This window comes from Lactuca sativa, chromosome 5, assembly GCF_002870075.4.
Source record: "Lactuca sativa cultivar Salinas chromosome 5, Lsat_Salinas_v11, whole genome shotgun sequence".
In the NCBI taxonomy this organism is placed as follows: Eukaryota; Viridiplantae; Streptophyta; class Magnoliopsida; order Asterales; family Asteraceae; genus Lactuca; species Lactuca sativa.
In genome coordinates this window covers 64,289,674-64,313,751 of record NC_056627.2, presented here as the reverse complement: position 1 = coordinate 64,313,751, position 24,078 = coordinate 64,289,674, and the positions used below count along the sequence as shown (strand labels likewise).

The following is a 24,078-nucleotide window of genomic DNA, read 5'->3' as shown; positions in this document are numbered from 1 at the left end:
TCTTTTAATTAACTTCTTGTTTGATGGTCATCTCACAAGATTGCACATGAATTTACTCAATTTTCTTATTAACTCTAGTTTCATATTCATTAATACTAGACATATGACAATAGTGATCATAAAGCATATGAGATTGATAATCAATAGATGTTCATGCTAATCAATTATCTCCCTATTAACAGAAAATTAATTATTATTCACACACAAGGTTCTTTAGCAAACTAAAATAACAAAATTCACCAACTTAGAATTAATCCTACCAACAATCAAACCATATTATCAATTTTGTATCCCCAAACAGAAGTCTAAAGGTTTTAGCTCATAATTGAAGTAAATAACAGCAAACAAACAGAGTTTAATTGTTTAACCATAATGACAAAACAAAAGATTAAGTGGAATGATGAAATTTGCCTCAATTCTCCTTTGGGATTGAATTCTAGCTTATGACTTCGTCTTCTAGGGTTTTTCTGACTTCTTAATCGCAGCAAAACTCTTCTGAATTGTCCCAGAATTCCCCCATATCATTCTTTGGAGTTATCTTTATATATATATGAATCGACTCGTCGAGTCCATCTCACATTCCCCGTATTGTGATAACTCTCTGGGATCTCGAGTCTTTATCTTCTCGATTCTTCGATCGGACTCGCCGAGTAGTCGCCCCTACTCGCCGAGTAAGTGCTTTTTCAATGTTTTTCTTCTTTGTTCCATTCTCGAACTTCTAACTGTTTCTCCCGCTTCCTTTCGCTTCCGAGCTTCATTTTTGGACTGAAAACATAACTCAAATACTTTTAAGTACCTTTTGTCCATAAAATGCAATAATTTAGCTAATAAATGAATAAAAATGTATACTTAATATGAACTAATTATGCACATATCAAAATACCCCACACTTGTCTTTTGCTTGCCCCCAAGCAAAACTGAACTTTAAACATATTAGAATTACATATGATAATTCCAATCTAACCCAGCCATTATGTCAAGACCGCAACGCATGCATTTGTGTCTAAAATTGTCCTAAGTACCCCCCCCCCCCCCACCATATCCAAATACTCACAATCCTCATAAACATTCGCCCACTCACCCCGAACTATGCTCATTTTACGCAACCCTCCGAATCCATCCGCAGAAAACCTCTTACCCTCAAGGTATTTTTAATTGAGCAACCCAAGCATACATAATCTAGAATTACAACTTTTCGATACCACTATGGAGCTCTCTTGAATTCTTTACTTCCTTGATAATTTGATCTTTGATTTCTTTGAATTCACCACCTTTATTGTTCGATTTCTGGTATCTTCAACTTTTTGAATTTCTTGGAATTTTGATCTTTTGATCTTCACTTTATTTGCTCCAAAATTCTTCAACTTTTCTTGCAATTTTCTTTTTTTTACATGTACCTCACTTTTTTTCACTCAAAACCTTACATGCTTAAGCAGGGGCGCTCAATCTCAACCTTTATTGGCTAACAATAATAATTTTCCTGGATACATTTCAGGTTTAGGCTGCTAAACATATTGCATCCCTCAGGCTGAGCGGGGTCGTGTTTTTGTCTCGTGATTTCACTGGAATAAGGAAGCCACAAATGCACTAGAACGTATATAGGCTCAACTAAACATTTGAGTTTTCATGCAATCATCAACACAATTCTAATATGGAATCCTAATTTACTTTTACCAAAATTTTCTAATTTAAATCCCTAAGTAATATTTTTGGTATGCAACAATTTTTTTAAAATTAGCCTAAATTAAGATTCTAAATTTTCGAATATGTGACCAACCCCCTACCCCACACTTATTTTATGCAATGCCCTCATTGCATATTATGCATGATAAAAACATAAAAAGAGAATAAAGAGGGAATTGGAACAAACTCCCCTGGGATAGCAGTCGATAGGTTGATCACTTTCATTTTAGCTCCAACTTCAATTGACTTTAGACATGGGAACAGCTCATGCATATCTTGGGTGTCAAATCTCGTGTGGGTCACTCCAAATACGCGGGAAAACAGTGTAAGATCTTCAAGAAGCAATATGGAAAGAATAAATGGTCAAGTGGTACTCTTATCAGCATCAAATCAGCAGCCCTTTTGGTATCAAACTGAACGAATCGTCGAGTATATACGAGACTCGTCGAGTAGCATCGCAGAAATCTTCGAATTAATGAGAATTCAAGGCGACTCGTCGAGTCAGCTTAGTGCACTCGACGAGTAGGTCACTGGATGAAAAATAATGATACTCTGCATTCGTTCCAGCCTCTAATAAATCCTCAAAACTTTCTACTCACTTCTAGACTCCCTCGCTAATGTCTCTAAGGACTGGACTCAACACTTTAACTCTAACGCTTCCCTTTCTTGACTCTCTCTTTCACTTTTTTAACTTCCTTGATTCTACGATTCTAAACCCTTCGACGCAAGCATTCCTAATTCAATTCTGAAAAATTATCAAAGCATCAAACATCAAGTAAACAGTAAAAGTCTTAACACATTCAAACAAACCAATTAAAAACAAAAAACTTAAAAAATAAAAATTGAAAATTGTTCAATAAAAACGCAAAGAAATTAATCCTCCTCATCGTCATGATCCGGCGCTGCTCCACTTCCTCCCGCACCACTCCTTCTTGTACTAATCACCTCTTCCCACGATGGAATATACGGAAAGTTACCACCATCGATATGCGGAATGTTGAAGTGGTCGAAAAGTCGGATATGTGATTGATTGCTAAAATTGATGCCCCGCGCCATTTGATCTTGTAACCGCCTCATCTCCACATTGTACCAATCCATTGGTACTTCTTCATTATCAACCGGAATCACCGGCGGCTCTTCCTCCACATCCCGCTCCCTCCTCGATCGGACCCTCCTTCCCGGTGCTTTGGGACCAACTACCGGATCATCATGCGGGATAGCATAATGACCACCACCATAGTCTTCAATAATCCTGGCCCGCTGGAAAAGAATTGGATTGAATGGAGGTGTAGGAATCATCGTCATAAAGTTCCATGCACCACGGGTCATCAACCCAAACGAGTTGGCTAGCCGGGTGACAAACATACCACCATTAATTTGAGAAGTTTTGCGATCCTTGACAGCACCCTCCGATAGATATGAAGCCAAACACCAAGGAATATTGCAAAAAATGTCGGGTGTGATAATGCTCCATAAGTAGAAGACATCAAGGTTGGAAACCTTGTCATCATCCTTCCTTTGGTTAATAGTGGATGAAATGAGACGATGAATAAGGCGGTGTGTAGGCGATCGAATGCTCCCCTCTTGTGCCGATTTCGGAATATAAACTTTGTTGCCAATCGTGTTCCACCAACCCGTGCTCGTCACTACATTGGGAAACACCATGTGGGATTGCTTCAAAAAGGCCCGAAAGATAGCTGTTGAGACCAAGGGCTGGTCATAAATTCCCAATCAACAGGCAAGGTCGAGCACAAAACATTGATGAAATTCACCCCCAAGGCAGAAACTAAAACTTGCTGGGTGATAACAATCCACTCCCCCCGTGAAAGATATCGTGGAGAAGAACTCTAGGCATAGCTCCAAATACACCGGCTCTTGAATTCGAAAGACCCGACTCCACCCCTCACAAATCATCGTTTCTCCTTCGTGGGTAAACTCCTTTAAAAGATAAGGAGCTAACTCCTCTTCATAGCATACACTTTGCAACCAATCCCAATATATCCTATTGGGCACGTAAATTTCTTTCTTCCTTATGTCGGCCAACTTCTTCTTCCACTTCCGCATCGTTGAAGCGGACTCGATTTGTGGGAAATTCAACCAAGGAAAGTCCCCTTGGCGTCCACTAGAACTTTGCCCCCTGTTGAACATTATTTCTGCAAAACAAAGATACACAACCCAGAAACATAGATTATAATTAAAAGAAGTCATGCACGTGTTCCCCGACTCGACTCGTCGAGTCCATGGACTGCACGAGTCAGTCGGCGGGTCGGTCTAAATTGGACCATGAAATCTCAAAATTACTTCAAGGGTTTTGTCTAGGCACATGTTTATAAGGTATTAGGCAAGAATAAGCATGCAAAACTGATGGGTTTTAGGCATAAGAACAATCCTATGTGCTCATACAAACCCTAATGTTTGGATCTAGGTTTCTCTATTGTACATGCTTTGAATCCAAGACTAATAAACTTAGATCTAACATATTATAAACTGAATTAGGGTTTATATAATTACCTTTGATTGTTATATAGCAATAACAATCAATTCATTGCTTGGATTGGCCTTAGAAAGCTTAGTGTCTCAAGTGCTGCACCTCTAATGGAGTCACAAACACTATATACAACTTGGATGAAGAGGAGAAGAAGAGATGCTGCCCAAAAATGACTAGAAACCCTAGAGAATCAGTTGTCAACGTTTTTGGGGCCTAAGGGGTCCTTTATATACTGGTGTGGGCTGCTAGGGTTTCAGTCAAAACCCTAATGGACAGGTTAAACTCTAAGCAGCCCATGGAACCTTCTGGATAAGGCTATGGACGAAAATATGATGGGCTTCCATCATAATTTCGTTCACCCCTTGTTCCTTTAGCATTCCTTAGCCCAATAACTCAATTATCCAATAATTGCAGTCCAGTCCCCTAAATTTAATTAATCTCTTTTAGCCACAAAATTAATTCTTAATTAATTCTTGACTAATATTAATCAAACAATATGATTTCTCCTTTAATATATTATTCTCATAATATATTAATAAATCATATTTAAACCTTTCTCTCCTTAAATCATACATATTGCTATGGTGAAGGCAACCCAAAAGGACCATGCTCATAATCGGGTCAAGTACATACCAAAATAGTTATGGACTTAGACACTAATCCAACAGTAATCATAATTCATGAAGAATCGAAACCCTAGAAATTTACTATTTTTCAAAATCGGGTTTTTCTATGCAATTTCCATCATAGATAATCTTAGAATCATGCTTTTAAATGCTTTTAACAAAAAATAGGAAGAAATTAGTTACCTTTTGCGATGGAACTTGAAAAATTTGAAGAACAATGAAGAGGAAGATGAATGCTTGAGAGAGAATTGAGAGAGAGGCGCACGGCGAGTGGGTTTAAAAAAAACTGATTCTTTTAGGGTTAAAACCCTAGTTACCAGTTGTAAAAGTAATTCTTATTATTATTTTTTTTTTCTGTGAATAATACCGACTCGTCGAGTCAAGGTCAGACTCGGCGAGTCTGGTCGTGATGCCATTTTTTTCTGAAATCTATATGGACTCGTCGAGTCATGGTTAGACTCGGCGAGTCTCTTGCAAACAATTCAAAATTTTTAAAATTTTGTCATTTATTTAGAAAAGAAAATTCATTTCACCCCACACTTAGTCCATGCACACTCTCAAGCAGACATGATCGATGATTCGGAAAAAAAAAATCAAGCAAAACTAAAATCTAAAAAGTAAAAGAAAGCAAACTCTAAACAACGGGTTGCCTCCCGCTAAGCACTTCTTTTTAAGGATTCATTAGTTGGACTCCTTCCCATCTACGTTTCGTCATCTTCCAGTATCGGGAATGCACGCCTAATCTTTTGTGGTTTGTACTTTGTCTTGTAAGCGTGAATCTTCTTTTTATAAGCCCTTTTTTAATTCATCTCTCTTCTTTTTCACAGCATCATCCTCAGCTGCTTGGGCTTCCCTTTTTCTCTTCTTCTTCACCCCATTCTTTTTCACCTTCTCTTGCACCTCCTTTTCTTTAAACTTAATTACTTCGTATTTTGTGAAAGTTTGTGCTCTAGGTTTGGTAATGAATGGTTGATCAGCTTCCACACTCCTTTCCTTTGCCTCCTCCTCTTTTTCTGTGCTCACCCCATCTTCAAGCGGGATTGCATCAAGACATGCTACATCGGCGTGTTGAACTTCCGTTTCCATTTCTCCTCCTGCTGTTTGTTCTTCTAAAGAATCATGAAAAATATCCAAATCCAGAATATGCAGAGAACTAGCAACAAGCAGATCTAAATTGTCCAAGTTGTTATCAAATTCGACGGGACTCGTCGAGTCCAGTAAAGTGACTCGGTGAGTCTGATCGTATTCCATCATTTCTTGGGTGTTTTCTGAGTCGGCTCCTTCCAGTAGCTTTTCTAACTCCTCCAAGTCCTTGTTAACATCTCCATCCTCTCCAGAATGTAGCAGAAACTTTCTTGGATCTTCTTTTTGCAAAAGTGCAAGTTCTTTTTGTAATATCTCATCATCCAAATGGATAAATGAGATCTTTTCTTTTCTTTCCTCTTCTTGCTTGGCTTCTGGTATAGCTTTAAATATTACGGACTCGTCACCCACCCTCAACGTTAATGTAGACTCACATACATCAATTAAAGCACAAGCGGTGTTTAAAAATGACCTCCCCAAAATAATTTGAATTTCGGGGTCTTCTTCCATATCAACAACCACGAAGTCTACCGGAAATATAAACTTGTCGACTTTAATAAGGAGATCCTCACAAACGCCTTGTGGATGAATTATTGTCTTGTCTGCCAAATGGATCTTCATATTTACCGGTCTTGGCTCCGGTAAATTCAACCTCTTAAAGAAAGAGAAAGGCATCAGATTGATGCTTGCACCCGAGTCGGTCAATGCTTGGGTGACAACTTCATTACCAAACTGGCACGAAATTATAATAATCCCCGGATCGCCCTTCTTTTCGGGTAGCTCACTCAATAGTATCTCCGCGACTTCAGCCAAATCTTTCCTAGCAGCAAAAAGATCTTGTAGCAAGTTGAAGTATTTGGGTGTCTGGAGCATCGTTTCCACAAATGGCACATTAACTTGTAGGGCTTTAACATGCTTCATGAAGGTTCTATATGCTTCAACTTTTTCAGCAGGCATGGCTTTGATTGGGTATGGCAAAGGAGGATTATATGGCTTTAAAGGACTGACAGTTTTGTCATTTACGCATAGACTCGTCGAGTCCAATGGAGTGACTCGGCGAGTTGGATCGGGTTTTGCTGGAGCCGCTTCTTCTACCTTTTCTGCCTTCCTCTTGGAGATTCTCAGTGCATCTGTGCATATTTCTTCCTTGCTGGAGGTTATTGCACTAACATTCTCCATTCTTGGATTGGGTTCAGTGTTACTTGGAAGTTGACCCGGTCTTCTCTCATTCACTTGATGCGCAAGCTGTCCCAGCTGTTTCTCAATGTTGAGAATGGTTGTTTGCTGATTCCTTAGCATATTTCTGGTCTCGTGTATTGCAGCATCGTGATCACTGTGTCTCTTTTCGGATGCGGCTATGAATCTAGTGAATAATTCTTCTAAATCGGTTTTCTTTTCTACCAGTTCTTCCTTTTGATATAGCCCCCTCTCCTTCTGCTTGTATTTTTCCTCCTTAGCCTTCTTATACTCTTCGTATGGGAGCCATTCCTTCTTAGGTTTTCGCCAATTTTTGTCATATCGATCGCCACTTGAATAGAAGACTTGAGCTTTCTTATTTCCATTCTCATCTAAATCACAATCCTTTGTGAGATGGGGCCCTCTACAATTTTCACATCCCACCCTAATAGCATGGATTGTTTGATCCATTTTTGTCATTCTTCTATCAAGACTATCAAGCTTAGCTATCACCGCCGCCATGCTATCATTTGCCGAGTTCACTACTCCCCGACTTATTTCGTTTCTTGGATTGTGGTATTCTCTAGAGTTCTTAGAGAATTCTTCGATTAACTCCTTAATTACGGGGGGCGCCTTCTTCGTGAGCGGGCCTTGGGAATCGAGCAATTGCCTTGTAGTGACATTGACTCCATCATAGAAAATGGAGACCTCTTGTTGGCTATTAAGGTCATGGTGTGGGCAATTTCTAAGCAAGATATTGTACCTTTCCCAAGATTCATAAAGAGATTCTTCGGGTTGTTGCTCGAAGTTGGCAATGGCTTTCTTTAGCTTGGCTATTTTGGAGGGCGGGCAAAAATGGTCTATGAATTCTTCTTTCATCTTGGCCCATGTGGTGACCGATCCGGGAGGAAGTGACTTTAGCCAATCTTTTGCAGCCCCTTTAAACGTGACTGGAAGCATGCGAAGAAGCTGGGTCTCGCGTGGAACATTTGGTACATTAAAGTAGTCGGCCACATCATTCACTTCATCCAAGTGCTTGTAGGCGTCTTCGTGATCCTTCCCGTAAAAAGGAATCTTATTGAGTTGAGCGAGAATATGGCCTTTTAGTTCGAAAGTAGCGGTCGCGGGAATTGCGGGTTGCACAAGTCCCGGCCCGGTGTCATCGCGCATCCTCTTCTTCCATTCCCCCATGGGGACTTCATCGATATTAGCCATAGTGATAGTTAAATCGTCTTCCAATCCGGAGTCGTGCTCGTATGTGGGTTCTTCTTCTTCCTCGGTCTCGTACTCGATATCTTCTTGAATTGGGTCTTCAATTGTCAACGAGGCACTGGATGCTTCTGTTTTGCTGCTCCTCTTCTTGCTGAAAAAGGACTTTAAGTTTTTGAGTGGTGAGTTCTTTGAAGAAGTGGATTCTCCAACGGTTTTGCCTTTGCTCCTTCTTAGTGCGGATTCCAGGTCTTCAAAAGGAGGGACCAGAGGTGTATCAGATCCTCGGGTCATGAAACAACTGTAAACAAAACAAAAAAACGTGTAAAAAGAACAAAAACGAAATAAAAAAAATTAAAGCTGAAACAGCGATGTACTCGTCGAGTCTGCACAAATGCACTCGGCGAGTTCAAGGCAAAAACTAAAAAATTTTCTAGTTATTCTAAACACGGAATTTTATTGAAACTAATTCTACTTACTGAATTATTTTTTTAAATAACTTTGTGCAAGATACATCCCACACAAAGGATCGATTAAACTAGAATTTAATGCTAATTTTAGAACCGTTCCCTGGCAACGGCGCCAAAAACTTGATGTGTGCAAACTCACTTAGTGTTAAATCTACTTTTAATTATCAAATAACACACAAAAGGCAGTGAACCTATCAATTGTGATATAGTTGAATAAGTAGGGTATCGAACACAGGGAACGACAAATTAAAACTAAAAACTAATTTTATCTAAATTAATTAATAAGTAGGGGTTTTCTCTAGTTTTACAAGACTAGAAACTTACTAATTATTACTTACTTAAAAACTAGAAAGCAAAGGACTAACTAAATTCAATAGCGGGAAGGAACTTCTATTTAGTTCAACTCAATTGATCCTATGGTTGATTACAAGGTAATGGTGCAATAGATTAATTCTTTTGTCGGTTACCAATTCAAGTGATTAGTTTCGCATTCACTACACTAATCCTTAGCAAACAAACTAACTTAAACAGTGGCCAGTTGTCTAATTTAATTAAATTTACTAGATTAATTATTCGGGTTAAGTTAGACTTGCAATAGTTAACTAATTTATTCTTTTAATTAACTTCTTGTTTGATGGTCATCTCACAAGCTTGCACATGAATTTACTCAATTTTCTTATTAACTCTAGTTTCATATTCATTAATACTAGACATATGACAATAGTGATCACAAAGCATATGAGATTGATAATCAATAGATGTTCATGCTAATCAATTATCTCCCTATTAACAGAAAATTAATTATTATTCACACACAAGGTTCTTTAGCAAGCTAAAATAACAAAATTCACCAACTTAGAATTAATCCTACCAACAATCAAACCATATTATCAATTTTGTATCCCCAAACAGAAGTCTAAAGGTTTTAGCTCATAATTGAAGTAAATAACACCAAACAAACAGAGTCTAATTGTTTAACCATGATGACAAAACAAAAGATTAAGTGGAATGATGAAATTTGCCTCAATTCTCCTTCGGGATTGAATTCTAGCTTATGACTTCGTCTTCTAGGGTTTTTCTGACTTCTTAATCGCAGCAAAACTCTTCTGAATCGTCCCAGAATTCCCCCATATCGTTCTGTGGAGTTATATATATATATATATATATATATATATATATATATATATATATATATATATATATATATATATATGAATCGACTCGTCGAGTCCATCTCACATTCTCCGTATTGTGATAACTCTCTGGGATCTCGAGTCTTTATCTTCTTGATTCTTCGACCGGACTCGCCGAGTAGTCGCCCCTACTCGCCGGGTAAGTGCTTTTTCAATGTTTTTCTTCTTTGTTCCATTCTCGAACTTCTAATTGTTTCTCCCGCTTCCTTTCGCTTCCGAGCTTCATTTTTGGACTGAAAACATAATTCAAACACTTTTAAGTACCTTTTGTCCATAAAATGCAATAATTTAGCTAATAAATGAATAAAAATGTATACTTAATATGAACTAATTATGCACATATCAGCGAGCCAACTCGACGAGTCAGGTCAACTAGAAGCTGACTTTGACTTTGACTTGGTCGGGGGTAAAATGGTCATTTTACCCTAAGAATAGATTTCAGTTTCTGACTGAGTGTTTTGTGTGAATTATAGCCGGAGGATTTCCAGAGCAGCAGCAGCGGCATCAGTCAGAGGATTCGCGCACAGTTCAGTAGCTACTACGAGGTGAGTTACCTTCTAGTGGTAGTGGGTCTAAGGCCACAATGTCGGCCCACTAGTAGGAGTGTATGTTTAGATGATTGTCTTTGTGATATTCATCTAGGGCTGCTACTACCTGTGTTATGTTTATGTGCTAGTATGATATACATGTTATGTGGTAGTAGTAGGGGTGAAATAGTCCCCATTGTTCGGTCGTGAGGACCGAAAGGGAGACCTGCACCCAGGTATGCTAGTCAGTATCTGGTCGAGAGGACCGAAGGAGAGACCAGCACCCAGAAATGCTAGTCAGCATCCGGTCGAGATGACCGAAGGGGTAGGTCGGGCACCCAGATATGGCTGACAATATATGTATGTTATGTGGTTGTTTGGTATGTGGTACGGTGGGGGAACTCACTAAGCTTCGTGCTTACGGTTTTCAGTTGTTGTTTCAGGTGCCTCTTCAGCGAAGGGGAAGGAGCTGGCGCGGTAGCTGCATATCACACACACACTCTTTGTTTTCCGCACTACGAGATATTCTGGGATTTGTACTATGAAATTATGGTTGTTTTTATGTTTTGGTTCGGACATGAAATATGTTTATGAAATGATGATGTTTATTTCCCAAATGTTTTCCAAAGTGTTGATTTGAAAATAAAAATTTTGGCTGTGAAAATTGGGTCGTTACACTCCGGTCCTAACTATGTGGACCCTCTGGTCCTAACTCTGAATAACACATAACATAGCATATATATTACACAGATAAATGCATAACTCAAGTAAGCATATAAGACCCTATGGTCATACATAAATACCACTCAAGGTAAAGTATAGTGAGAAGACTCACCTGGAAAGCAACAAGTAAATAACCTCGCACTTGAATCTCGAACTAGCCTCCGCCTAACATAAAGGACGAATATCTCTAATTAATATTCTTTTCACAACTCAAATAACCGAAGGCTATTCTTTCTCTCTCTAACTCTTTGAAGTGGATAAAACACCATTTTACCCCTCCATTGTCTCTATTACTCCTGTTGACCAAAACCCCAAAGTCAACAGAAGTCAAACTCGAGTCAACAGTCCATGTCTGACCCAACTCGTCGAGTGCACTCTTGCGACTCTTCGAGTCCCCTCGTATCCTCAGAAGTCCCAAAAAGTCCAGCTCAACTCGTCGAGTTGACCCCCAACTCGCCGAGTTATCACTCAATCAACCTATCAGGACAAACCCTCACCGACTCGTCAAGTCAGGCCATGGAGTCGGTGAGTCCCTTCGAACAAAATTCCTCATTCAAACGATTTAAGGCAGATCTTGTTGGATAAGGTGTCTAAGTCCATAACTATATTTGGTATGTACTTGACCCGACCGTCATGGTCCATTTGGGTTGCATGGCATCATGCATTTGAATAGACTAAATGAGAGAAATAACATTTGTGGTTTATTAATATATTATAAGTTCTAATATGTTAATAGTATTATTTAATTAGTATTAATCAAGAATTAATTTGGAATTAATTAAGTGATCAAAAGATGACTAATTAAATATATGGGTTGACTATGTAAATTATCCATAACTTGTATAGTGGGCTAAAAGGCTCCATGATTATCAAGTTAGGTTAAACCCATAGGATGCTTCATGGATGCTCCATGAGAGTTACAAACCCATGGGTCATGGAAATGAAGAGTCATGTCACATTAGGGTTTACATGGTGTAACCCTAGATGTGACACACTATATAAGGAACATGATACTCACCAAAATCGGCTACACTAAGAACAAGAGAGGGCAAGCCGATTTTTACAAGTGTTATACATACTCTAAAGTTATTCCAAAGCATTTGGTGTTGTGTGAAGCATTTTAGGCATCACACTTGGGTTGCTAGGCTCTCAAGGTTTTCAAGGAATCAAATCAACTACAAGGTATGTAATTCTAGCCATCTTTTAGATTAAAAGTTCCCTATGTATGCTAGATAGGATTATGAACCTTGGAAATCATATTTTGCATGTATTTTAGACAAACATAGATCCAAGGTTATCTAAGGTTGCATATACACTTAGGGGTGTTAGAATGCTCAAAACCCATCAGATCCATCACCCTAAACATTAGATCTACCATCCTAAGGGTCGATTGTCATGTAAAGCTGCAAGCTTTACGTTTAAACATGGAATATAAGGCTCATAATGCCAAAATAACTCTAACAAGGATGATTAACCACAATACCTATTATGTGGATAAATAAAGCTATAACCTTTGGACTCTCTGGACCTCACATATTTGAAGTCTAGGCCTCAAAAGGGACCTTATGCACTCAAAGTCCCAACAATGGTGGAAGAAACCCTAATCTTCCATATTTACAAGATTTAAGCAAAATAACAAAAAAGGTTCAAGCTTTTACCTCTTACTCAAGCCCTTGCACGAAGTTACACCAGATCCACTGATTCTCTAGCTCCCTTGTTGGATGATCTCCTATTCTCCTCAAGAGATACACTAGTCTACTCCAAGTTTTAACCTCTAAGACTCTCATGGCTCTCTATACACGTTTAGGGTTTGCTCTCAAGGAAGGGTAGCCACAAATGAGGTTATAAGTTCCTTTAAATAGATCCCGGAAATTAGGGTTTCTCTGCCCAGCACCTACTCGGCGAGTTAGTTCTCTGACTCGTCGAGTCCACTCATTAACGACACGCGGACAACTCGACTCTATTCGACGAGTTGGACTTACAACTCGCCGAGTCACTCCATGAATCTCAAGGTTAAACCCATATTAATTCACCTGAAAGTTTGGATGTTACAGTAGGCAACTATAAACCAACATAAATGAAGAGTAAATTGCTATAAAATAACAAAAAGAGAATATTTATACCAAATTGTTTTTTCTTTAATGTAACAATTGCTACACGATGACATAAATAAAAAAGTAGGATGGTATAAAACAACGGTAATACAAAGTAGGTTGCTTAAAATGATGTTAATGAAAAGTACAATGCTATAAAACTCATCACTTATCGCATGTTGTCATGTCTACCACAACGTAACATGTAATTTATTCTTGCATTCATATCCTTTTCTAAAAGAATGTAACATTATTTCAATGTTGAAATAATTTTTTTTGTCTATTTCATTCCTAATTATGATTTAAATTAGGTATATTTTTCTCTGATCAAAACTATATACTATAATAGTGTGGGAATTTTGTGGTTGGTTATCAAACAAGACATAGAACATGAGTTCGAACGGAATGCAACACAAAATATCTTCATTATTGAAGATCTTTTTGTTGCTGCTAACTTTCAACTGTAATTTCTTGTAGATGTAGACATAAGTTGTTGCCTTAAGGATGAATTTCAAATGTTTATTTTTTAGGATATAAAGACAAAAAGGAAGGAGCAGACACCCTTAGTTATAGAATAAAATGTCGTTTAAGTGTTTTGTAATTGTGTTTATTGGTTTGGTGCATGGGCTAACAATTCTTTGGGCTTGCTGATTAAATAAAGGTTAGTTCTTTAAATAGTATCAAAGGATATTTGGCCTAAATGTAAGGATAAATCTTTTTAATTGAGAGACTGCCAAAAAAAAATGTTTGTTAAGTAGTATAAAGTATACATATATGTAGAATATAGGGCTTAATTAGATGATTTATTCTTTCATAATAAGTCATATGCTCATAGTTCCATCATTAAGAGAACGGCCATCACTTTTGATGTATTCTTTTGAGTTTTGAACGATCATTATAATGTAAAGTAACTTTATTCTTATTAATAGAATATTTACACGATAACTAATTATTGTTTCGGTTAGTTGATTGTTCTAATTATGGATTGAATTGTATTTAATTTTTTTTTTATTTTGAAGATTGTGTTTGCATAGATAGTTAATTGCGCAAAGATTTACAAAACTTCACAATTTACATTATGGATCTGGATGAAATTCACATAAGCAAATGAAATCGATGGAAACTTTTCGATAAAAAATACAAAGGTACTGTGAAAAATTTAAAGAATGTTGTTATTTTATTACAGATTAGTTTTAGGCCCTAGTTGACAAATTAGATTATAAGCTAACTTATCAATAACTTTTATAAGTTTGCTTATAAGCTACTTTATAACTTTTATAAGTTTGCTTATAAGCTACTTTATAACGTACAATAAACTATTTTTTATGGTTTTACCAAACTTTAAATTATAATAAACTAACTTAAAAGCTAATTTATTTTTGCCAAATAGAGCCTTAGCTGTAGTTAAGACACTAAAATTGTGAAGAATACAAGTGTAAGTCGTAGTTAGACTATTATCTTAATTCATTCAAATTTCAATCTAAACTATTTATTCTTCTAACTCGTAAAGTTGATCCGTAAAAAAGATTCACCCCATATTTATTTACAAGAGCTATGTAATATAATTGTTGGGGTGCAAATTCAATCCCACGTCGGTAAAAGGGAGAAATCATATGCTAGCATATAAGACAATGGTTAATCATTTCTTTTGTCAATTGACTCTAGAAAATGAAATCTCGTTGTTCTTCTATGTTGAGCTTGGTTAGACCAGTAGCGTTTCTAACAAGTGGTATCGGAGCTATGGTCGTAGCCCGGATGATGTGGTTATCGTAGGTGACGCAATCTCTTGTAATTTTCAGTCTAACGAAGTTGATTCTGAAGTTTTGTATCGAATATGTTCCCGGTGGCCTAGGTCAGGTGAGCGTGTCCTGAGAGTACCGAAGGTATGCAAAATGATTGTATCGAAAATCTTCCCGATGGCCTAGGTCAGGTGAACGTGTCCTGAGAGTACCGGAGGTATGAAAAATGATTGGATCAAATGAACAGTCGTTGAAAGGGAGGTCGAGGCCAGTATGGGTGGAACTTGAGTTTTAACGGAGGATTGTTGGGTGCAAACCCAATCCCACATCGGTAAAAAGAGAAATCTTCTAACATGACAATGGATAATCTTTTCTATTGTCGGTTGGGTTTAAAAAATAAAACCTCATTGTTCTTCTATGTTGAGTTTGATCAGGCCAACAACGAACCTAGAGATAATAAAAACAAATAGTATATAATCAATTTGTTATAACAACATATTTTTCTCATGTAATACCCGCACTATTTGATGTTTCCCAAAATCCAAAAAAGTGTTTGATGTACATTTTCAAAATTTTTTTACAGTGTTAAAGAATTAAAAAACAAGTAACACACATTTAATTAGAATGAACAAGTGATATTACATCAATACATGTATGTTTATTGTAATTTTTTTTTTTTTGCAAAATAAAAAACACCCGACTTGTAGGGTTTGCGGATCTTTGATTGTTCAATTCTCGGCCCCGATCCGAAACACAAACACATAGTAAACCAGGGTTAACCCTTCCCTTAGCACAGTCGAAGCACTGATCAAATCTTTTGATCTTCGTCGCCATGGGAACCCTAGGAAGAGCCGCATACACAGTTGGATTTTGGATCCGCGAAACTGGACAAGCCATGGATCGTCTCGGTTCACGCCTGCAGGGCAACAACTACTTCAAAGAACAGCGTATGTATTAACCCTAATTTTCCATTTCTTAATTTCGATCCCCTCAACACCTCGTGTATATCGTTATTAGATTTCAGTTTTGGTTCATACATCCATCCACAACTTTATTTTCTACCAATGTGATCCTCAACGTTTTCCAATTTAGCTGGATCATTTGTCACAACATAATCTTCTGATTACATGTAATAAATAGCGTTTTATGTCATTTCAAATGAATATCTTTTCAATTACTGGAGAATCGAACCTTCGGCATTTGCAGGAGGGTTGATTATCATTTTTCAAAGGATCAATTTTCGTTTACCCATTTCATCCCCAAATTGGTTTTTTCTCGTAAACCATTGAAGACTTCTTATTCTTAACATTTTTACACAGTGTCCAGGCATCGGTCTCTTATGAATGTATACGACAAAGCTCCTACAGTCGATAAAGATGCATTTGTAGCCCCAAGTGCTTCCATCATCGGGGATGTTCAAGTGGGAGCAGGATCATCTATTTGGTATGGTTGTGTTCTGAGAGGTAATACTGTTGTAACTATTATACAATATGCCATTTTTATTGTAATTCTAGATAATAATCTCTGAAGTTTGCTTACAATCTTTTGTGCATAGGTGATGTTAACTCCATCAGTATTGGATCTGGGACTAATATTCAAGATCACTCACTTGTGCATGTTGCAAAATCTAACTTACCTGGAAAGGTGCTTCCTACTGTCATTGGAGACAATGTTACTGTTGGTGAGTTAACAAATAGCAATCTACTTTCATTTATTTTTTATATTATTCATTTATTTATTTTTTTTCGTATTAGAACATTGCATTTTTAAATGAAAGTAAATTGCTTTTTATTGTTTATAGGTCATAGTGCTGTTTTACATGGATGCACTGTTGAAGATGAAGCATTTATTGGTATGAAAGCTACTCTCCTTGATGGTGTAGTTGTTGAAAAACATGGCATGGTTGCTGCGGGTGCCCTAGTAAGACAGGGTACTAGGATTCCAGCTGGCGAGGTTTTTTTCTCTCTCTTCATTTACACCAAACACAGTACAACCTGTTTTGTTTTTGTTTTGTTTGTACTGATCTGTTATGTCATGTCATGTCAGGTATGGGGAGGTAATCCTGCTAAGTTTCTGAGGAAGCTTAAAGATGAAGAGATAGCGTTTATCTCCCAATCGGCGTCTAATTATGCCAGCCTGGCACAAGTTCATGCTGAGGAAAATGCGAAGACGTTGGACAAATTTGAGTTTTTGAAAGTGTTTCAAAAGAAGGCGAATGTAGACCCGAGTGTGATCCAATGATGATTTTGATTTGAGGTTGTTGTTGGATTCTTGATGTTCATGGTTTTTTGCTTGTATTGAGCAAATCTTTTGAAATAATTACAAACTTGTTGTAATGGAGTTGTAAAATTTATATTTTGGATTGTGTCTTATGTATCTGATTTTTGTTTAGAATGGGAATTTGACAAGATTGTAATCTGTCATTTATGTTGGGTATTTTTTTCTTAGAAATAAAAACAAGTTTCTGACACTTAAGTTATGGTAAATGTTGTTAAATTGAAAAAGATTGTGTTTCACAATGTGCTAGAATTCACACAAAATAGATGAAAATGGAACATGTAACTATGTAAGATACATTACTGATGTAAATTGTATGAAAAAAAGAAATATGGGTTAAAATTGTAATTTCCCTCCACATTCATAAACAAAAATAATGTACAACTTAAAAAAAAAAGGTTAGTACTAATAAAACAAACATGTCGAGACAAGATTTCTTTTAGACTAAATTATAGAAATGACACCTATAGATTGATCGAATTCGTAGTTTTGGTGGTTAAGTTTAAAATTTGATAGGTTACATCCATGCGGTTTGTGAATATTGTACTGTAAGTCCTTGTTCCATATAAAAGACCAAATTACCCTCTCTTTCTTTTTTCTTTTAACTATATATATATATATATATATATATATATATATATATATATATATATATATATATATATATATATATAATTGTCATTTTATCTTTATTTTAATAGCATTAATATAGATTATTCGTAAAATTATTATTATTTTTTTAAAATCAATTATCTAAATTTTATTAAATCATATTATTATTATTATTATTATTATTATTTATTTTTCGTTTTATTTATTTATCTTTGTTTTTGTGGTTTAAAAATCTTTTAATATTTTTGATGTTTATTTGAATATATTATTAAATTTTTTTTGACGTTTTGTTCATTACGAATAAAAGATCAAACACTAACATATAAATGAATGATGTAAATAAAAAACACATAAAAATAACATTAAATAATTGTATTTGATGATTTATAGTTATCCGATTTATTATTTTAATTTGTTTATTCAAACAAAACATAAAAAACATCATTATATAATGTAAATGAACAAAACGTTAAAAAAACAACATCAAATAATATATTCAAATAAAACGTTAAAAATATCCGGGTTATTATTTTAATGTGTTTATTCGAACAAAATGTAAAAAAATAATTATATAATGTAAACAAACAAAATGTTAAAAAAACAATATCAAATAATATATTCAATAAAACGTTAAAAATATTAAAAGATTTTTATATCATCAAAAGAAAGATAAATAAATAATAATGTGATTTTATATAACTTAGATAATTGATTTAAAAAAATAAAATAATTTTATAAATAAAATCTATAATATATATATATATATATATATATATATATATATATATATATATATTATATAATAAATTGTTAAAAGCAAAAGATTAAAGAAAAAAAAAAGATAATTTGGTTTTTTTATATGGAGCTGCAGACAATATTCAAAAACTATAAGATGTAAACTATCAAATTTTAAACTTAAAAATCAAAACTAAAATTTGATCAAACCACAAGGAGAATTTCTATAATTTAGTCTTACTTTTATTAAAGCATGTTCTAATATATCAAATAAATATTACATTATTATGTATATGGTGTATGTATTATTATGCACAATGGACCAATGGTCAATGAACTCACTAGTCACTACCATCTCCATTATTGGTTTTGCCTATGGAATCTTCAAAAGCTGTGATATGATTGACTACAAGATTTGAATACTGAAGTATGTGATTTCCCCGATTGAGAATTTCTTAAATATTTATAAGAAAATCATATAAATTTTATAGAAGTTTTATAGAAACTTTAAATGTTGTAGTGTTGGAAAATAAGAAAATATTTGTTTATTATTATGATTACAAGATTAAGGGGATGTTTTTCTTCCAATTTATATGGAAAAAATGGTTAATATATAATGGTGTCTATCTAGTAAAAATGTTGTATACAAAAGTTATGTTTCCTTTTTAAATTAAATAAATCGTTCTGAATGACAATTATATATCCTTACCTTCCATAGAACAATTTTCATAATGTAACTAATTTGAAAATACTCATCAATTAAAATGAGATGACAGAGAGATATAAAAATGATAAATAGATAAACATATTAGTGTAATAGTGTCTATCATGGTTTTAGAACTCATTATTCGATACCTGTTGGCCGGCTACCGAGTAGCGAACATTCGGGGAGTACTTGAATTCGTAAATTCATATAGAAATATTTTAAGGAAATTATATAGGTCAAAATCATAAGTTAAAACCATAAGTTGATTGAAATATATAACAAAACTATATGCATTTGAATACACAAAAACTAAAAAAACACACACACAATGGTCTCATTTCGTGAATACTTACTGAAAATGTAAGATATATATGTAGTAATAATCACATGTGTGTGTATTAAATAATAAATCATTAAATATATTATACATATTAATCATCGAGTTGGCCGAGTTATACAATACTTCTTGCTTCAGTAAGGGGCCGATCGAGGGAGTACTCAGATTTGTAACCCGTCTCGGTAAAGAACCGAATACTCGAATAGGAAGTACTCGGCCGATTATTCGACCAACTCGGCGAGTTTTACAACACTACTTAATATATCAAGGTTGACCTATTAAGTTATTATGAAAAGAATCAAACATACGTAATCATCATATTAAATACTTAATTTATTAAATTCATTAAGTATATATTACATTAAGTATATATAGTGATATAGAGAAATACATGTAACTTTACAAGTTTATTGAAAGTTGTAATATATGACAAAAAGGTATATATATATATATATATATATATATATATATATATATATATATATATATATATATATATATATATATAGTTTATTGAAAGTTGTAATATATGACAAAAAGGTATATATATATATATATATATATATATATATATATATATATATATATATATATATATATATATATATATATTATATCTTTTATGTAAAATCAATAAAAGGTTAGATTGTAGGTTTTAACATAATTTTTTGTAGTTACCGATAGTCATAGTTCATAACAACTCAATGAACACTGAAAAACACATCATTTCATCTTATATACATAAAAAAAACAATTACGTTTCTTTTATAAAAGGTTTAACTATATATATAACTTTTCACCGATTGCCATTAAATTAAATGTCCAACCTAATGATTCATATACAAATTTCGAAACATTTTATTAATAGTTTAATACATATGATATGGTACCCAAAATGTATATTAAAACAGTAGGGATCCGTGATTTAAGGTAGGTTCGTAATTGGACAAATGAAGGTGGCCCTTCATATCATGTTTGGATCTTCTTACACGCTCACCTTTTAAATCATTCTATTTTTACTTTTACATATTTATCATAATAAAAACAAATGTAAATATACCATCATATTATTTCTCTACAAATAGATATCATTAAAAGGTGAGTAAACTTATAAAACTAATTTGAGATCAAGTAAACAAATATATATGATTTTTAAGGGTCCTTTTGAGATCAAGTATAAGGACTCTAGGTCAGATTCTTCCATTTTTAAGGGTTTTTTTCATGGACACCGATGAGGTGATGGTCCTCAAAGGATGATGATGTCAGTTAAAAGAGATACAAAGAGAATGAGAGTGGTGGTTTGCTTTGTTGAGTTTAGAAGTGTGACAACCCAAAGTTTATTCCGTTATATTACCCTGTTTCCGTTACCGGAATATTCCATTTTATAAAAGTTCCGTTAATTTGGGGTCGTCAAATAAATAAATAGTTATTTATTTATTTATATTTCATGTGATTATTATCATAGCAAAATAAATATAACTCGTAAATTTCATTCCATTTAATGGAATAAAGTTATATTAATACGACCATTTAACCCGGGTAAAAAGTTTAAACCTCGTTAAGCTTTAGCATCGGGTAGTCGTATACCGGGTGCAACACCTGAGACCTATATAAGGAAGGTGGAACACTTCCTAGAACTCTTTTACCACTCAAGCTCCACTCTCTCTCTCTACTCTTTCTCTAACTCGTCTTCGACTCCAAAACCGCAAATTTCTGCCTCCAAAACGTAAGTCCTCTTATCCTAACTTGTTCTAGACATCATTGAATTGTGTTTTAACCCAAAAATCACTCATGAAAGTTGGAAAAAGGGAGTTTACGGCCTAAGAACCTCCTTAGGCCGTAAACACCTAAAATGGTGCCAAATGTCCTGATTTTCCTTCTTTCGAGCTTAGATGCTATTTGTGGAATTTACCTAGGAGTGTTTAAGCCTCAAAACAATAATTTTTAGGGTATAAAAGAGGGTTTACGGCCCAAGCACATGCTTAGGCCGTAAACACCCTCTAACCATGCAAAAATGCCCAAAAACACTTCCAAATCATGTTTAAGCTTGAGGTATGACTTAGGGGATTTCCATTTCGAGTTTGGAACAATTAAACATCATCATTTGAGGGGCAAACTAGAGTTTACGGCCCAAGCATATGCTTAGACCGTAAACTCCCCCAAACCATGTCAAATGAGAGTTTAAGTCCCCTAAATGGCCCTATACCTTCACTAGAAATTGTTGAGGTTGAAACAAGGACCTTAAAATCAAAGATTGGAGGGTGCACAAGAGTTCACGGCCTAAGCCATGGGGCTTACGGCCGTAAACTCCCAAGGAGTGGCCTTTGGGCCGTGAACTCCAAGGGAGTAGGCTCTTGGACCCTTAGACACCCCTTTGGCCTTGTAAAATTCCCTAGAACCACTTCTAAATCCATATGAGACTTGAAAGATATCAAAAACACTCCTCCATGAGTTTACGGCCGTAAACTCATGGGGGATGTGGCCTCCCAACCGTGAACTCACATAAAGTGAGTTTTAGGAGAGTAAACTCCTTATCCGAGCCATACACACCCTTAAATGTTACCCGGGACACCCCTAGCACTTAACCAAAGTGTTTTCCGCACTTTAGGATGTGTGTACTTGTTTAATTAGTAATATATTTACTAATTGTATGTAAACATATGTTATCATATGTTAATAGGTCACTAAGTGTGTTCAAGTCTTTACTTGACACCAAGCACCCAACCGACACCTTCGTTAGATCCACTTACATCAGGTGAGTTCATACCCCTGAATTAACCTTTTTAAATGTTTTTACATGTTTTATGGGGGGGATACAAGTTAAACATGTCAGTTATCATATCAATCACATATGATTGATAACCCGCATGCACAAAGATTTATTACACTGTTAACTGTTTTACAAAATCTGATACTGTAAATGTTTTTCTAAAATGTCTTTACTTGTTCAAATCTTTACTTATACTGTTTATCAAAGTTTCATTTATAACTTGTTTATGAAAGGTTCCCAAAGGATTTCTAAAGGTTTTCAAACTTATTTTACAAAAGAATACCAAGTTGTGATTTTATTAAGTATAAAAGTTTTCCAAAGTTTTCATCAAGGTTTTCTTCCATGTTTTTATACTCCTACTTGTTAGATACTACTGCTTCGTTATACTTCTACATATTTAATACTCATACTTAGTTAAATGCTTCTACTTTGTTAATGCTTTTACTTCATGATACGCTTATACTTGTTAAACGCTTCTACTTCGAGAAATACTACTACTTCATAAACGTTCCTACTTTATTACCGCTTCCACTTCACGAACCGCTCCTACTTGATTAATGCTACTACTTCATAAACGCTTATACTTTATTGACACTTTTACTTCGAGAAACCCTTCTACTTCACGATATGCTTATACTTCACGATACGCTTCTACTTCACGATACGCTTATACTTCACGATACGCTCCTACTTGTTAACACTTATACTTTGTGAAACACTTCTACTTCGTTAAACACTTAAACTTCGTTAAATGTTCCTATTTGTTAAATGTATGTCTGTGCTTGTATAGATATACATAAATAATGTTTAAAGGACTTAGGAAGGCTTGTTCGCCCTATTTCCTTTTCTTCGTTGAGATGTGGTCTGGTGGGATCGGATGTCCGTTTGAAGGTCGTTTGATCATTAGTTATATATTATGTATACAAGCATAGACATATAGGTTTAAATTAGTCAGTTCAGTTGTGAGTCTCTATCATTAGTCCAGTATTTTACATCAGATCTCACTACACGAGACACATCTTCAGTACACGGCCTTCTCCGTTGTCAAGTTGGTAACCAGAGTCTCTTGTAGGGAGAGCGGACATTGTGTGTATAGATCTATACGGGATTGACACCCCCACACCCTGACTGCTAGCTACAGTCCACGGCCTACCAAGCCAAGGGGTGACAAATTTCACACTTACACAGACGCTTGCAGGGCGTCTAGTTCTCTAGTGTCTATCAGTATGGTTACGAGTATCTCGGGGTTACCTTATAATTCATGGCCTTAAGGTAACGGGTTTTAACACTGTATTCACTGTTTTTGACCTTGCTAGACATATCATTCATTTGATACTGTCTGGGGTCTGTATTCACTGTTTTTAGACCTTGCTAGACATATCATTCATTTGATATTGTCTGGGGTCTGTATTTCACTGTTTTTAGACCTTGCTAGACGTATCATTCAGTTGATACTGTCTGGGGTCTGTGTTTCACTGTTTTTAGACCTTGCTAGACGTATCATTCAGTTGATACTGTCTGGGGTCTGTGTTCACTGTTTTTGGACCTTACTAGACGTATCTTTCATTTGATATCGTCTGGGGTCTGTGTCTTCTTTTGTTAGATTGAGTCAGGCGTACCGTTCATTCGAT

General features: G+C 35.3%; 1 protein-coding gene across 1 annotated transcript; it reads left to right on the top strand.

The window, feature by feature from the left end:
- Positions 1 to 15,735: 15,735 nt before the first annotated feature.
- On the top strand, positions 15,736 to 17,428 carry LOC111881987 (gamma carbonic anhydrase 1, mitochondrial). Its single transcript, XM_023878357.2, has 5 exons — positions 15,736 to 15,957; positions 16,330 to 16,473; positions 16,566 to 16,691; positions 16,812 to 16,963; positions 17,057 to 17,428. The coding sequence occupies exons 1-5, from the start codon at positions 15,843 to 15,845 to the stop codon at positions 17,249 to 17,251; spliced, it is 732 nt and encodes a 243-aa protein (XP_023734125.1). The 5' UTR covers positions 15,736 to 15,842; the 3' UTR covers positions 17,252 to 17,428.
- The last annotated feature ends 6,650 nt before the right edge of the window (positions 17,429 to 24,078 follow it).

Bases quoted from the DNA above. Each gene is read 5' to 3' on its own strand.
- LOC111881987 (XM_023878357.2), top strand. From the start codon at position 15,843: ATGGGAACCCTAGGAAGAGCCGCATACACAGTTGGATTTTGGATCCGC. The intron at 16,474-16,565 runs GTAATACTGTTG...TTTTGTGCATAG, and splicing joins GTATGGTTGTGTTCTGAGAG to GTGATGTTAACTCCATCAGT. The intron at 16,692-16,811 runs GTGAGTTAACAA...TATTGTTTATAG, and splicing joins TGGAGACAATGTTACTGTTG to GTCATAGTGCTGTTTTACAT.